The sequence below is a fragment of the Xiphophorus maculatus genome, chromosome 22 (assembly GCF_002775205.1).
Source record: "Xiphophorus maculatus strain JP 163 A chromosome 22, X_maculatus-5.0-male, whole genome shotgun sequence".
Lineage (NCBI taxonomy): Eukaryota > Metazoa > Chordata > Actinopteri > Cyprinodontiformes > Poeciliidae > Xiphophorus > Xiphophorus maculatus.
The window spans coordinates 13,024,975-13,040,061 of NC_036464.1; the positions used below are offsets into that span (position 1 = coordinate 13,024,975).

The window sequence follows — 15,087 nt, forward strand, 5'->3', positions numbered from 1 at the left end:
GGTCATTGTTTAGATAAATCTTTCATAAAATACCAGAAATTAGTCCAATCAGCGTGTAAAACTGACGTATTAAATCCAGAAAGCAGTACATACAGGGAAGGTGAAGGGTGCAAGGCAGTTTGTGAAGGTCAGTATGAAGAATGGAATGAAGATGGAGGTGCCTCCAAAAAGAGAATGATGCACATCTACACTCCTTTTATAGCGAGTGGGAGAGAGACAGAGAGACCATCATCCCCCACGGTTCACACTGACTGGGATGAACCCGCTAATGACTACATTTATTCAAATTAGACTAATTGTAATCATGGTTAATAATTAGCTTTACAGTGCATTATAATTGGGTTAGGCTACAAGATGGTTCTGCCTAGGTGCAATAATTTATTTGATTTAATTATTCTGAGGAACCCAGTGGTTTGACATCTCATATCATAAAACCAGCCGTGTAGAGAGAATGGAGATGGCTGTTGTCTTTAGAGAAGGTCAACGCTCGCTCTCTGGGAAAATTATGAGGACTATTTTCCACTCTATTAAGCCACTCCACTTAGCACAATTAGCCACACACACAAAGGTTAAAGAGAAGGACCCAGTCCTTTATGACGGAGGAGTGGTGCATTTGCTTGAGAGTCACAACAACAAACGTAACACAAGCAGGACTCCAGAGTTTCCACAATCCAGCATGAGTGTTTGTTTACTGCCTTTTATGTGATAAACCGTCACAAAGTAACAGATAAGATGTGGAGGGAAAACTCATACGTAGTTTTCAATTTTTTAAAACAAAAACCTGAAAAGTATGACATACATTTGTATCCAGTTGTGTCAACTCCATGTAGAACCACCTCCCAGTTACAAATCATTTAGCTTTGCACAGCAAGAGACTGGAATGTTTGCTCTTTCTTATTTGAAAAATAACTCAAGCTTGGTCAGGTTGGATGGAAAACATCATTAGTATTTAAGCCTTGCCTTAGATTATCTGTTGAATTTAGATCTGGATTTTGAACTTGAATGTGCTTTCTTCTAAACCACAGATGACAAATTCAGACTCAATCATATTTGACCCACAAGATTATTCCAGATGTTTGCTAGACCATGGGGGGAGAAAGCACATTGCCTTACAAAGAAGACAACTTCCTGATTTCTCTGCTGGGTCGTTAAATTGAAACTTAGCTCGCAAGGATTTTAAAAAAATAAGAATGTCTGAGATTTATTTGACTTTTTATTGTGTCTTATTTGACATTTCCTCCCTTTAGGTATTTAATTTTGGCCTGTTGTGTATTTGATTTTGACACCCTGACTTGTTATTCTGTCTGTTTTTTGTGTTATTCTCTTTCAGAAAGGTAAAACCTCTTTTTCTAGCTATTTCTCCATACAAGCCAAATTTGTGAACTGCACAGTTCAGTTGTCCTGTCCCCAGATTGTCCAGCCTTAGCTGTGAATTCATGTTGCTCTTCTACAGTTACCATGGGCAGATGATGATTGAATAGAGCTCTTTGAGATGTTCAAAGCTTTGGATATCACTCTACAACCTGACCTGGTTTTAAACTATTTGCACAACTCTATCTCTGACCTGTCTGCTGTGTTACAGCAGAATGAACTTTCAGGTTAATAATTTCAGTTAGGAATGAACTTTCAAGCTGCTTCTTGTTAAATGGCTGAGATTCAAAGCAGGACTTTGTGGTCAGTCCCTCAGCGACGGATCTAAAGAGACATATTTGTCTTTGGGAAACCATAGACATGCAAATAATCTGCGACAAGCATAAAGCATCCCTCAACAAGACCCAAACACATTTTAAATCCCCCCACATCGAAAACTCCACACCAAGAATTATGATCCGAGGAAACAGTTAAATTCTCCTAAGTACCGCATTATGAAGCAAAGTAAAAACACATTGTGAAAAACAAAACCCAGTTCCTGTCTGACAAACATCCTGAACTCTGCACGCCACAAACATTCACTACAGAAAACATCTTGTAGTGTAACATGCAAACTTGTGTGCATCGTTTTTTATTATCTTGAAAAATGACCTAAAAATTATGTCATAATATAATACTTTATACCAGTAATTATTCACTATAAAACCACTTAAATACACCACGTTGTCTGTATTCACTCACATCCCCTTCTACAACTTAAAACTGAAATTGTAGAAGGCAATCTAATTGTTTTTTTTAATAAACGTCAACTACAGACCTTGGTCACTTCTCTTGATCTACCAAAGCTTTATTTTATTTATTACACATACTTTTTTGTTTATTAAAACAAACATTTGCTGGTATCCCTCTGGTTTCACTTTTAAGAAGTTTGAACAACCTGACCCTGGTCTTTTTCATAAGACCAGTGTCAGGTCTTATGAAGAGAGGCGTAAGAAATGATCTCACAAAATGTCTGTTCATGATTTTATTTATATTCACTAGCATCCATTATTAACACAGCAAATTACATAATTAAATATGCTTATAAGTGGAAAATATTGTTTTATGTATAACTTGATGTGTAACTACTATATCTACAAGACAGCAGATGTAGAACAGTTTCTACTGCTGAGCCAGTGTCACACCTGAGAGTTTTTCTGTCAAATTCTTTCCTCATGGAGCATCATGGTACTCAGACATTTCCACAGTAACAATCGCTCAGTCGCAGACCCAGGTGAAAACTCTGCCCCAAGCGTCTCCAGCCAGCAGGGTCGCATGAGTCCTGCACAAATGAGGGTAGGCATGCTGTGAAGCATCCAGTGGAAGCAAATTTGACAACATTCTTATCATTAAAAATTACATTCAATAAATATTTTACTAGTCAGAGGAAATAAATAGATGTTGGTTTCTTCAATATTAAAACCTATAAAAACAAATATCCAGATTTTTGCCTCGTCAAATAATTTGTGCACAAAGGAGCATTACTACAGATCCTTCCTCCCAGGATCTTTAAAACTTTATAACTATCTCTGCTCCAAACAAACTCAGTAACTTTAATATTTAGTATTTTTTTGTTGATAATTGAAAATGGTATAAATAACTTTTGACATATCATGTTTTTAGTGGTAAATAAAAAGAATATGGCTATTTTAATAAAAAAAAAAAACACCATCTGACAATTATTTTATCATGTTTTGAAATGCCTGTCTCATGTCCAATCACAAACAAACTTATTGATTAAATTAAAATAACTGTAGAGCAAAATCAGGATTATTAGTAATAGTGAGCTTTAGTGTAGATCACAGTAATTAAACACAGCAAAATGCAATCATTTCCGTTGTTGAGAGTTTGTGCGCGGTGTCTGTACCTGGACATGGCCAGGGCGGTGATGGCGGGGCTATCGTTGGAGCGGCGTTGTGACACACTCTGACCTCTGCTCAGCTCCCGACATAACACCAGGCATCTCCTCCAGCTTTTCCCCCGGCCCGAGGCGCTCCCTGCAGACCCATCAAGAGAGCACATCCACTTACTCCAAAATAACCAGTGAGCTTAACGTTGTGGCACCCAGCGGTCCTCACAAAACAATTAAACTGTACATTAACGCATGTCCATCTCCAGTCAGTGGGCAGTAAAAGGCAGAAAATTCCCTCAAATATAAAAGCTTCAGGGTTACGTAAAGACTTGTCTCAATGTAATTGGAAAGCATAATACTCCTATGAGGTGACGTGAGGCTGTAACCAACGTATGCTAAATTGGATCTGGGTATTATTGCTTTCTAAATTATACAAACACACACACACACACACACACACACACACCCACACGGGCACGTCAGCAGAATTATTCATCAGTGTTTACTGCCTCTATGTTTAATAACTTTATAACAACATAATTCTTGCTAGCCATAATGCTAGCGAGGGGTAGGGTGAGAACTAGGAGCGCTCGTCTGGAAAAGACAGAGTCTAGCGCTGAGCTAAGCAGTTAGACGCCATCATAACGATTTATTTCATTAAGGTGAGTATGACCCCTTTTTCCACAGTTGCATATGAGGTGGTTTCAGAGTTTTCTTACAGTCAACTGCATATATTTGTACTGTTATAAATAAAACACACACACTCATATCTTATAGCACTGTCAGTAACATTACCGTTTCTCTCTATCTGGTCCTGCCCTGGGGACATGGGCTCTTCTGGAGGGCCAGGTAATTGTGTTCTGGTGTACTCTGTCCTCCATATCTGTATGAGAGACACATAACGAGTGGCAAAATTATAGACATAATTCAACATAATAACAAGCACGCTCACACTTGAACACATCCACCTCACACTACCAGCGTAATGATTTGGTAAGGGTAGCGTTTGTGTGTGCACCCCGTGCACGTGGCACGGACACACACACACTCTCCAAGCGAAGCACAATTCAGATTTTGGCGCTTTGATTGCAAGGAGGCGGCATGTGGTAATATTAATCCTGAGTAAAAACACTCAGCCGACACACACGCCACTTTTATGTTGTCATTAATAACTTCAGTGGACATTCAAGTGGGCATATGTGAGGATAATATCAAAGTAATGACTACATGGCAGAACAGTGGAAAGTAGACTACATAAAAACAGTGCAAAGAGAAATGAGTCTGACTTACTGTACACAGTGCTCTGCAAAAGAATTTATACCTCTTGAACCATTACTAATTTTGTCATATTATAACAACAAACCTCAATGTTTTTATTGGGATAGAAAAATTATACATATTTTTACATCTTTTACAAATAAAATCCTAAAAAAGTATGACATACATTTGTATTCAGCCCCCACTGGGCCTCCAACACCATTTCATTTTGGATTTTCATTTTGGATTTTCATCAATGTACCTTCATTCATCTTTCCTTCAAATTCCTGTTCTTGTGGGAAAAAAAGCGGTCCCACAACATGATGCTGCCACCTCCATGTTTTAATAAAGGGAGGAACTGGTCAGGACACTTTCTATGTGTAAACAGGACAGTCAGTCGTTCATAAAGGTCATATTTGTAAATGCACATCCAAAAGTTGATTAATTAACATAATACTCTTTTATAACCCAAACTTTGCTATACAGTTCTCTGCAAATTTATCCTTGACCTTCATGATGCATTTTACTTACATATATATATATTTAAAAAAAAAAATAACATACATGAGTTATAAACAGTTCTGCTAGGCACTATGCCTAAATAGAGAGAACCTACCCGAATAATGCCATCTGTACAGCCTGTGACAATAACATTCCTGGAATCCCACTCATGTTGCTGTGTGAAGCTGACACACAGGATGTCTGTCTGAGGCCCAGAGGAAGTTCCTGTGGAAGCCAGCAGCTGGCCTTTCATGTTCCACAGGTAAAGCAGAGGACCCACACAGGACACAATCTCACCCTTGGACAAAGTAGAAAGGTGTTGACGTTAAAACGTGCGACCACAAGAGTGCAAAAAACAAGCAAAACACAAAGAGGATATGCCCACTGTCAGCAGTGAGGATCCTCCCTTCTTTACGCTGTGGGCTAATTTCATGGACGTAAAATTAAAATACAGAGAGGGGGTGGACTTACAGTGAGATCATTGATAGCCAGAGCAGAGATGCTGCCCTCGTGTCCTGCTAACTGGGTGACATAACTTAGCTCCTCCAAATCCCAGAGGATGCAAGTGAGGTCACGGGAGCCGCTCACTATCAAGCTGTGGCCCTCAGACACAGCCAGGCATGTCACCGCGTCTGTGTGACCGTATAAGGGCTGCGAAACACAGGAGAGTCAGAGAGAAGCCCTGCTAAGTAGCTAGAGTGAATAAACTAGCAGACAGACTCACCTGTCTGAGTTTCATGTGAGAAGGTTTGTCCTTGCTGACAGCCACTTCCCACACACACACAACAGTGCTGCTTCCTGCAGTGATGACGGTGGTCATGTTTGGGCAGGCGGCGCACAACGTCTCCCCCCAGTCACACAAACTCTCACTTACTGTAAAGTGCTGGAAATATTCATTTATCTGTTAATGATATCAAATTATGAAAAGTCTTTGTATGGACAATTGTAACAATTTTAGAATTTTTAACCTTTCGAATAAAAGCTATAGCAATAAAAATCAATCTTAAAACTAAAAACAACCAAACAAAATCAAAAAGGAACTTCTGTTTACTTAATTTTATACATTCAGATAGAGATTTTTTAGGTGTTTATTTACTGGCTTTTTTTAAAAGTCTTGACTGCAAATATCTGCAGACTTCTCCCCCAATTTTTACTTTTCAACCTAACTACTTAATAATGTGGACAAGATTATCAGGTGCGATTATTGTCTCACTATATATAGTAGCAAATCTTTCAAAATGTGTGGACTTTTAACATTGACTGTTTTCTTTGCTTCCTGTCTAAACTATGTTTTTATTTCTCTAGCTTCTGTGTATTAAAGAAACCTTAAACTACTTGTATGTCTAATAATGACAGCACAATTACACACAATAGTTTTTGTGTCATGTCTTACAGTATGTTCTGTGGAAAGACATAAATCTGACAAAAAGTTCTAAATCCTGCTGGGAAAAACATCTGAAATGTGGAAACAGAAACATCTGGGCCAAATTAATTCTCTTAAATATTTATGTTGTGTATGAAAAAAAAATAGCTTCTTCAAATATTTTTCTTCATAATTCAAGCATGAAGAGCAGCATGAGAAAATTATGTAATAGTAATTTTGTTCAGATCACAAAATATTATTTTGGTAATAAATTGGATTTCTATATTTTAGGCCTTTTTTAAGTGCTCAATTATTATTCTATCATTTTTATCCTTTTATAGTCAACTAATCTTGTAGTTTTATTACTTGATAAGGCAAGGACCAATATAAACAAAGCCAATAAAATAAATAGGAACAATTAAAAAAAAATCCCAAAGCTATTGAGAACAAATATCACAGAAATAAAATGTGCACAAGGTGTGTAAAGGCTCACATTGACAAATATTGTCAATTAGAAGAATTTCAATAGTTCTGAAATACAGTATCTGTTGACTTTATCGAGTTCACAGGAGGATGAAAAAGATCAATAAATTATCTCTATGGAGAGGTTTACAAAATTGTTTTAGCTCCGGTAACAAAGTTTAATCATGTCCAACCTCTGAAGCCAATTGAAAAAATAAAATAAAATACTTGCTTTATCTTAATTTAATTGAAGCAATTACAAGAGCTTGCAAGTAAGACATAAAATGCATCACCTAACTTGTGCAGCTCAAACAACCACAAGCAATGAATTTACAAAGCTGTAAAAATATACGCCTGCTTGAGCAGCTTAAAGAAATGAGACAATGATACTTTCAGATTAATTTTCTTCCTTAACGTTATATATTTTATAAACAGTTCAGCTAAAAGAGAAATACATTTTTAGAGTAAAAATATATAAGAAATGAAGAAGAGTGACAACCTGTGTGCACACACTTAATTGAAAAGTATTTTCTTGAAATCAGGTGGAGAGTGTAAAGAGAGAAAGAAGACCTGCAGCAAATGGTCCCGGTCTAGAGCTCTAGAATCAAACCTTACAACCAAACTTGGACCAAAACATATTTTGTTATTGGACATAAAACACAAGTGGGACTTCTCAGAAATTAATGCAGCTCCTTTAACAATGCTGGAATCCTCTTTAACGAATCTGTGCTTAGTTCATCCTGTCAGTTTTTTTTTTTAAGGTTTGAGTAAAATCTTCACATTTTGCAAAGTCACTGGTGTCTCATATTTTCTCCAGTTATTAATAACTTTCTTCATTTTTCCATGGAGTAGTTACATGTAATATGTAGAATTTTCTGTACCCTTTTCCTGACAGAAATACTTGCACAATGAGATAAATTTGATCCTTTGTGACCTCTCTGAAAAACATGGCTTTAGCTGAAGAATGAAAATGAGCAAATACCAGTGAAAAATCCTAGAGATAAAGTGAACTTTAATTTAGGGTGATCGGATTTACTACAAGTTACTGGAGGAGCTAACTAAAACAAACAAACAAACAAAAAAAAAACACTAAATGCAACCCCCCCCCCAAAAAACATTAGCTTAAAAATGTGTGCATGTTTGCAGCCAGTTCCTTGTAGCTTTTTAGTTTGAACAATTTCAATCTAAACACATTTATTTGTTTTTCAATTTAACTGTACGGCTTAAGTGTCAAATTAAAGGTGAAAAAGCTTTGAAAGCATTTTTTTACACAACAAAACCAGGGCATTTTAACAGGGGTGTCCACTCTAGGGAGCCAGCGTACGGTGCATACCTTCTCTGTGGCATAGTTTCCAAAGGCGCAGCTGTTGTCTGGAAATCCCCAGCTGAAGAAGCAGCCAGATGGAGGCGACATGAGTAACCGGTTCTTCTCCACGACCAAAACTTCTTTTTCATGACATAATATTTGACCCACTGGACCTCTTGGTAGCTCTGCAATAAGGTTCAGAACTACTTTATTAGTAAAAGCAAAAGGATTTGAAATTACAAAACAAAATCTGTTACTGCCTAGCAGGAATACCATAAAGATATGGAGTAAGGCTGTATGTAAAAAGGTAATCTTGTATTTGGCGAGTGTCTGTGAACACATCAGGCCAAATAAAACTAATAGCTCTTCAAAGCCTCACATTAAAGAGTTCAGTAGGTCCATAAACTTGCAAAGAATTTCATTGAACTGACCAGAAAAAACTGGGCAATTAAAACAGCTTCTCCCAGTTTACAAGAAGCAGAGCTTTGTCCTGGGGGGCACCTGCATCCGAGACAGAATGAAAGCAGGCAGATGTGGGTGAGAAAACTTACAAGAGGCTGTAATTGTGCCTGTAATTGACCTATTCATACAGGAAAAGGCAGAAATCATTACATCCATTTGCCAGATCTGCGTCTAAAATCCCCTGAAAGAACTTCCGTTTGTACTGGTCTTAACGTTCCTCCTCCTATTCATCTCCATCTCCTTATTGATCAGATCAGACACTCCAAGATTTAATATGAAATGTAATATGCAGGAATCTCTCCCTAAGCATTCGCAGATTCATCTCTTCTGCTTCAGTGGGCCTGTAGGGATATTCAGATTATTAAGTAGAGCTCAGCTGAAGAGTCATCTCCATATTGTAGCTCCAACAGATAGCTCTGTCTACCCTTCTGTAGGATAAATTAATCTATGGACGTTCTTACTGCGTTTCAATCATTCCCTCGAGACCCGAGTACATCCAGTGTATAATAACAGACATATAATGGTAAGGTATAAATTAAAAGAGGTACAACAAACACAGTGAGATACAGCATATTCAGGAAAATCTGAATATGCTATATCAATAGTAACAATACAGTTAGCATTGTGTCCAATTGTTAAACACAATACTTGGGACACTATTGGCTAGCGTTTGCAAAGCAGCCAATCCAGACTGCTTGGTGCTGATTGGCTGTAGAGAAAATGAAAACTATATATTAGCTTTTAAGGTATTGCGAAAATAGTTTCCACTGTGTGCATTGATGCATATTAAGTTATATTTGGGGTTTTATGTAATAAATTAGGCTGCTGTATGCATTTTTAGAAGGGGTCTCAAGTATTTGCGGATTTTTGCCATTCACGGACAGTTGTGGTTCGTAATCCTCCCCAAATATCAAAGCTCCACTGTACTTTGTTCGCTATAAAATAATAAAAAAAAAGAGTACAAAAAAAATTAATTGAAAGAAAAGAAAATTGGGTTTATTTCTTTTCTATGGAAAAAAATAAGGACAGAACTATAAATTGGCTTACTTAGAGTGCTCAATTATTTAAAATGACTTTAGAGATGTGGTTCAAGTTCAATGCCCTGCTCACAGTCTACAAGTGCCCCAAGTGGTCAGATATTTATCAGATGAATTAATGAGAAAATAAGGTTATTTGCCCGCTGGCAACTCTAAACATTTGACATGATGTGGTGAGTGATTCTTCACCAATGCAGACAGAATGTCTGCATAGCATAGCGCAACCTGAAATTTAGTGATGCAATTTTTACTTCATTGATGCAACATTTGCTTTGCATTTTACGCAATTTGTAGAACACACAGCATTTCTAAGTTGTGATACTCAAGCCACACATTTTATGTCCAAAAAGCTTTGGACAGCCTGGGTTAAAAAGGAGATACATGCGGTCCATGCCTCATCATTCTCTATATGTCAGGAGAATGTTTATTTCATATAAAAATACACTGAAACAGGAGCACAAAAAGTCTGCCAAATATTTTAAGTAATTTAAATTAAAAGCAATCTTGTTTTTAACTGTGAGTAAACTTAATACTTTTGGTAAACATGCTTGTTTGTCAGAGACAATATGTAATTGTGAAGATAAGTAAACTATACAGAGTACTCAAGCAGCTTAAAGGAACTGTGTGGGACCCAAAGAATCATACCTCGCCTTGGGGGAGACGTTACACTGCTGTTATACAAGTTGCATCTGGATGTTTGTGGGTGCTCTCTGTAAGCCAAAATTTAATGGTTTGCTGAAATTTGAGCTGCTGCAAACATCCGAAAAATCTGATTTGCACCCAAAGGAAATTACTGAGCATAGACAAGAGTGCCAAAGCGTTTGTTTTAGGACCTTTTTTATTACTTTAAAAGCAAATGATGAGAATTAAAAAGTAATCTCCCCAGACGCAAAAGAAGGCACAGTATTTGTAGTAACAGGAACTTTTACCTGAATACATTACGCTCCTACATCTTACATCCCATCTAACCCTTCTGTAATGGTGAAGCTGTACCTCTGAACGGTTGTGCAGGTGTCCTCAGTGTATCCAGGTTGAAAAAAAATGGAGTTGGATGAGAGGGAGTCAATCCATCTTTCTTAGAGCCACTGCGAGGGGCATGAGGCTTGGTGAAAAGCTATGGGAAATATACAGACTAATAACTACAAAGTTTTCTATGAAAGGACAATATTATGCATATATTAAAACATGTAGCACATAAGCAAATATATTGCAATGTTACCTGTCTGGGAATCTGGCCAAAGTTGCTGACATAGCCTAAGATAGTGCTCCTTATCATGGGGTCTTTTGCATCTTGTCGGCCTCTCTGGGCGTAGAAATAAGGGTGGAACGTATTGACACTTTCCACTGCCGCCGGACCTTGTTGTCTGTATCCAAAGATCAGGTCGATCCACAGGTGGAGGTTAGAACTCACATAGTCACTTTCTAGGGCCTAGTGAAAACGCAACAGGAGTTAGAGCAGAAGAAACGACTAGTTAGACAATATTACAAAAGTTCAGATTTGTGTTGCAACTACAATTGCCATTGTTGAATAAGAACCACCACTGAAACTGGTAGTATCAAAGTTTGCAAAATGCAAAACTTCTTTCAGATTGTACAGGCGATAATGCTATTCAGGTGCACAATGATTTCTTCCTAAAGTCAATTTAGAAGTTCAGAAACAGAAGAAGATTGTAGAGCTGTGTTATGAGCTTATCCATATACTAGAATTAGAGAATGATTTGGGGGGAATTAGCCAGAGATTGGTTTGAAAGAGTTAATAAGGGAAAGTGGGCATTATGACCAGCTACATCCTTGCTGTAATAAACCCATCGTGAAAAACAAAACATTACAACAAGGATATTTTGTCCTGAGTTAATTTGTCTGTGGAAGAAAAAAAACCACAATCTTTTGAAGTCACTAATTTTATGAGAATGTAGGGAATATGGGAAGTTCAGTAGATTACAGAGTGATAACCATCATAGATGCCCAAGGAATGAAAAAAGGGAGGGTCACACTAAAGAAATCAGAGCGACAAAGAAACACAGAAACCCCCACACAGGGAAAGAAAACAGGAGGCTGACAGAGAACACAGAGAACATTCAGCTCATTAACAACTGGCTGAAATAATGGCCTTATGAAAAAGAGAAAGTCTTGTGCTTGCATGAATCACTTTAAATAGGCATGCTGTCATAATCCGAACCTAACATGGCTATTTATGCAGTTTCTTGGAAAGGAAAAAGAAAACTAGGCTTTATGTTTGAGAACAGCACAGATATCAATGAGACAAAACAGCTGAAAGAATCTACAGAATAAGACAATGACTGCTATGAAAAACTCACATATTGTAGCTGAAAGAATGAAGGCAAACAGTTATGCTGTCATGTGCACAGCGGATATTTGTTTAGAGATACCAAAACAGTGAACCTTCTGTCTAAATAAATCAGACAGTATTGGCAAACATTAGGCCTTGTGGGAAACATCCCGCTTAGAACTGGTCAGACTGACCAATTGGAGCTGGGAAACCTAGTGAGGTCAGGTGTTACTGACCTCTCGATGGATCCTAATGAACTCCTGGGGGTCACCTTTGGCCCATGGAGGCAGTTCCACATCTCCCAAAGCAGTACCGTCCTCCATACAACCTGAAAACATATGGATATATCGCATCAAACTGAGGCAACTTCCCTGCAAGCTGTGGAGCTTTAAAAACAATGTGATAAAAACAGTCTGTTGCCAATAGAGAATTTCAAAAAATGTATGGAAAGAACATTTAGTTTAAACTGTACAGAAATATTTTGGATTTTTGTTCCCCATCTCATGCGAGTCTTACTGGATAAAGATGCAATGCAGTAGAACCTAATGCATGCAGAGCTAGCCACATTTATTAGTAACCCAGGTGAAGATGTAAAAAAGTACTCTAATAAATTCAACTTTTATTGCAGAAGACTAAACTCCTATTGACTATTTTCCTTAGTAGAAGTTTAATGTGAGTAGAATGATTTAGAGGAGGGAAAAATACAGCTATAACTTTAAACGCAATGTTGGCATTACTGCTGTTAAGTCTTTGTACAGTTCTTCTTTGCTCATCCCATCTTTGTTGGATTTAGATTTGAATTCTAAGATGTTGATGGAAAGAGGTTGATTATGTGTCTGGTGAACCATCTCTGTCGTAGTTTGACCATATGTTTGGGATCATTGTCCTCCACAGTTTACTGGTGGAGGTTGGTAGACGTATCTAAAATCTCCTGGCATTTCAGAGAGTCCATAATGCTGTGTACTCTAAAAAGGCTCCCAAGGCCTTTAAAAGATTAACAGATTCGCCAAACTAAATGATGAGCATAATGTTCCTTTTCCAGACCCCTAGCTTTACACCAATACCACGTGGCATTGCTCAATCTTAAAAGTCCATTATACTAAAGTATTTTTGACTATAAATAATGCTCCCAAATGTTCTTCCTACAGATTTAACACCGTAGCATAAACAATTTGAACAACAGTTAAGCCAATCTGTCATGGATTTTCTGCAACCTGACTACCAGAGCTTTCACACAACATCCAAATTGCACATGTACACCACTTCAGACGAAACATGCTACAAAACGTTGGACAATGGTTTCCAAAGTCAAAGTAACATCATTGCAATGCATTTAAGTCTACAAATGAAATGCAGCAAATAAATCCTGGAAATCTAGCATATTTTGACAATTTGATAATTGTGCTACTATTATTACAATTTTTGTTTTAGAAAACAGAGGTTAAAAAACAGCATTTGCAACTTTCTTTAAAAAAATATATAATTAATTTTATGTTATTTTTCTGTTTTCTGTCTTCATAGAGGTTAGATCTGGCCTGATGTTTCTGTGATACTTTCCTCCAGGGGGCCCACTGGCTGCCCTTCTGCTGTTAATATCAATTTCCTTTGCAAATGATCGCCTTGGCCACATGTTTCTGTGTTTAATCTTAGCTCTCTCCTACACAAAATCATTGCAGGAGTTATTGTTCCCAGTAACTATTTGTACTCTGTCTTCACAGCTTGCACTACTGGCTCAGAGCTAATCTGCTTAGTTGTATATAAATTGGATCTGTTTGTCTTGTAAAGTGTCTTAATCAGCTCATACCTAGAATAAGTGTAGTTCATATAACAAACTTGATGTTTTCCCCCTGTATGCAACAAATATAAAACATTTCTGCCCAATGAAGCTCATTAAATACAAATAAGCACATTTGTCTTTGATGCTGCGTAGTCATGCTGTTTTAAGCTCATTAGCAACAAGTGTTATAAAGTTTGTAACAGTGGTTAAGGAAGATGAAGATACATTATTTATTATCTTGGTCACATGTGCCTTATTACTGAGATGGAGGACTGCTGCTCCACCCGCCCAGGCTCAATGGCTTCGTGGCATCATGTCTGATCTCAATCTTGAAAAGAAATTCTATTCAATTCTGAATCAAACCGACAAAATTGACACAATTTGTGGTTCTCCTGAAATATTTCTCAAAACTTCACTTATGGAATACGCTTGCTGCAGTCTTGGATCCATGTGACATAAAATATAAAAATTTCATACATGTAAGTGTGAAATTGCATTATGTGACGGTTCTTTTATGTTTGCTCCATAAATATGCTTACGGGGGTAATTTCATGAATATTTACCACCTCACAGGTCCAGGAGTGGAGAGATGGGACTTTAAGTTTTTTTAATCATCATTTTACAAATATTATTGTGAAAACACATTGAACAAATGACCAAAAAACTGGGAAAAATAAGTGAGCCAGAATACTGACGGTAGAAACTCAAAATTGTGATATTTGTTATTAAACATCTGCAAACAAGTTCAGATATTTATAGCAACAAATGTTTTGAACTTTTTTGATTCCATAATTATGAAAAAGTGATGTTAATTTATTTTTTTTTTCCACTTTTGGCAATTTATAATATAGATACAGAGAAGAATTTGGCTGCTGACCAAGAAGGATGTGGTTGGAGTTGAGCAGAAAGTCAGGTAGGTAGAAGAACTCCGGGATCAGTTCTCTGACATCTCCCATGTTGTCTCTGGACGCTGACTCCCACTCTTTCTTTACACTGAAGAACATCCGCTCAGGGATGTCAAACCCTCCCTGCAGCAGAATGAAAAACATCACTGTCAGACTCTCAGCACACTTCTGGGCTCAACTTTTCAACAAGCGTGCTGAAAAAAATAAAATCTAATTTTATTCAGTGAACCATATTTTACATGGATATTTCCCGCTATAAGAAAAAAGCTTTTCATAATAATGTAAAATTCCATAATTTCAGTGCAGATCTCATGAGAGGGAATGTAATTTGAAATAAAACAATTACCTCAATGAATGAAAATAGCATATACAGCAGTAAACTCAGTTAAAGATGCAAATTCAGTTATGGATATTACTGCATGCCTGTTATGTGCTTTAGAAGACAAAAAGGCATCCCAGTTCACC

The 15,087-nt window shown here is 37.3% G+C and overlaps 1 protein-coding gene across 2 annotated transcripts in view; it reads right to left on the bottom strand.

Annotated features, from left to right (window-relative positions):
* Nucleotides 1-2,380: 2,380 nt before the first annotated feature.
* wdfy4 (WDFY family member 4) overlaps nucleotides 2,381-15,087 on the bottom strand; it is a 52,949-nt gene continuing 40,242 nt past the window's right edge. The window contains exons 54-64 of one of the 2 annotated variants that reach the window (XM_023327566.1): nucleotides 14,595-14,745; nucleotides 12,177-12,268; nucleotides 10,870-11,079; nucleotides 10,644-10,764; nucleotides 8,179-8,336; nucleotides 5,745-5,903; nucleotides 5,492-5,671; nucleotides 5,136-5,318; nucleotides 4,058-4,145; nucleotides 3,278-3,407; nucleotides 2,381-2,692 (exon numbers count right to left, since the gene is read on the bottom strand). In XM_023327566.1, the coding sequence (XP_023183334.1) occupies nucleotides 2,629-2,692; nucleotides 3,278-3,407; nucleotides 4,058-4,145; nucleotides 5,136-5,318; nucleotides 5,492-5,671; nucleotides 5,745-5,903; nucleotides 8,179-8,336; nucleotides 10,644-10,764; nucleotides 10,870-11,079; nucleotides 12,177-12,268; nucleotides 14,595-14,745 (1,536 nt within the window). In that variant the 3' untranslated portion in view covers nucleotides 2,381-2,628. Of the gene's footprint in view, nucleotides 2,693-3,277; nucleotides 3,408-4,057; nucleotides 4,146-4,781; nucleotides 4,894-5,135; nucleotides 5,319-5,491; nucleotides 5,672-5,744; nucleotides 5,904-8,178; nucleotides 8,337-10,643; nucleotides 10,765-10,869; nucleotides 11,080-12,176; nucleotides 12,269-14,594; nucleotides 14,746-15,087 lie in introns of those variants that run through there. The other variant, XR_002752147.1, reaches the window with a different exon arrangement.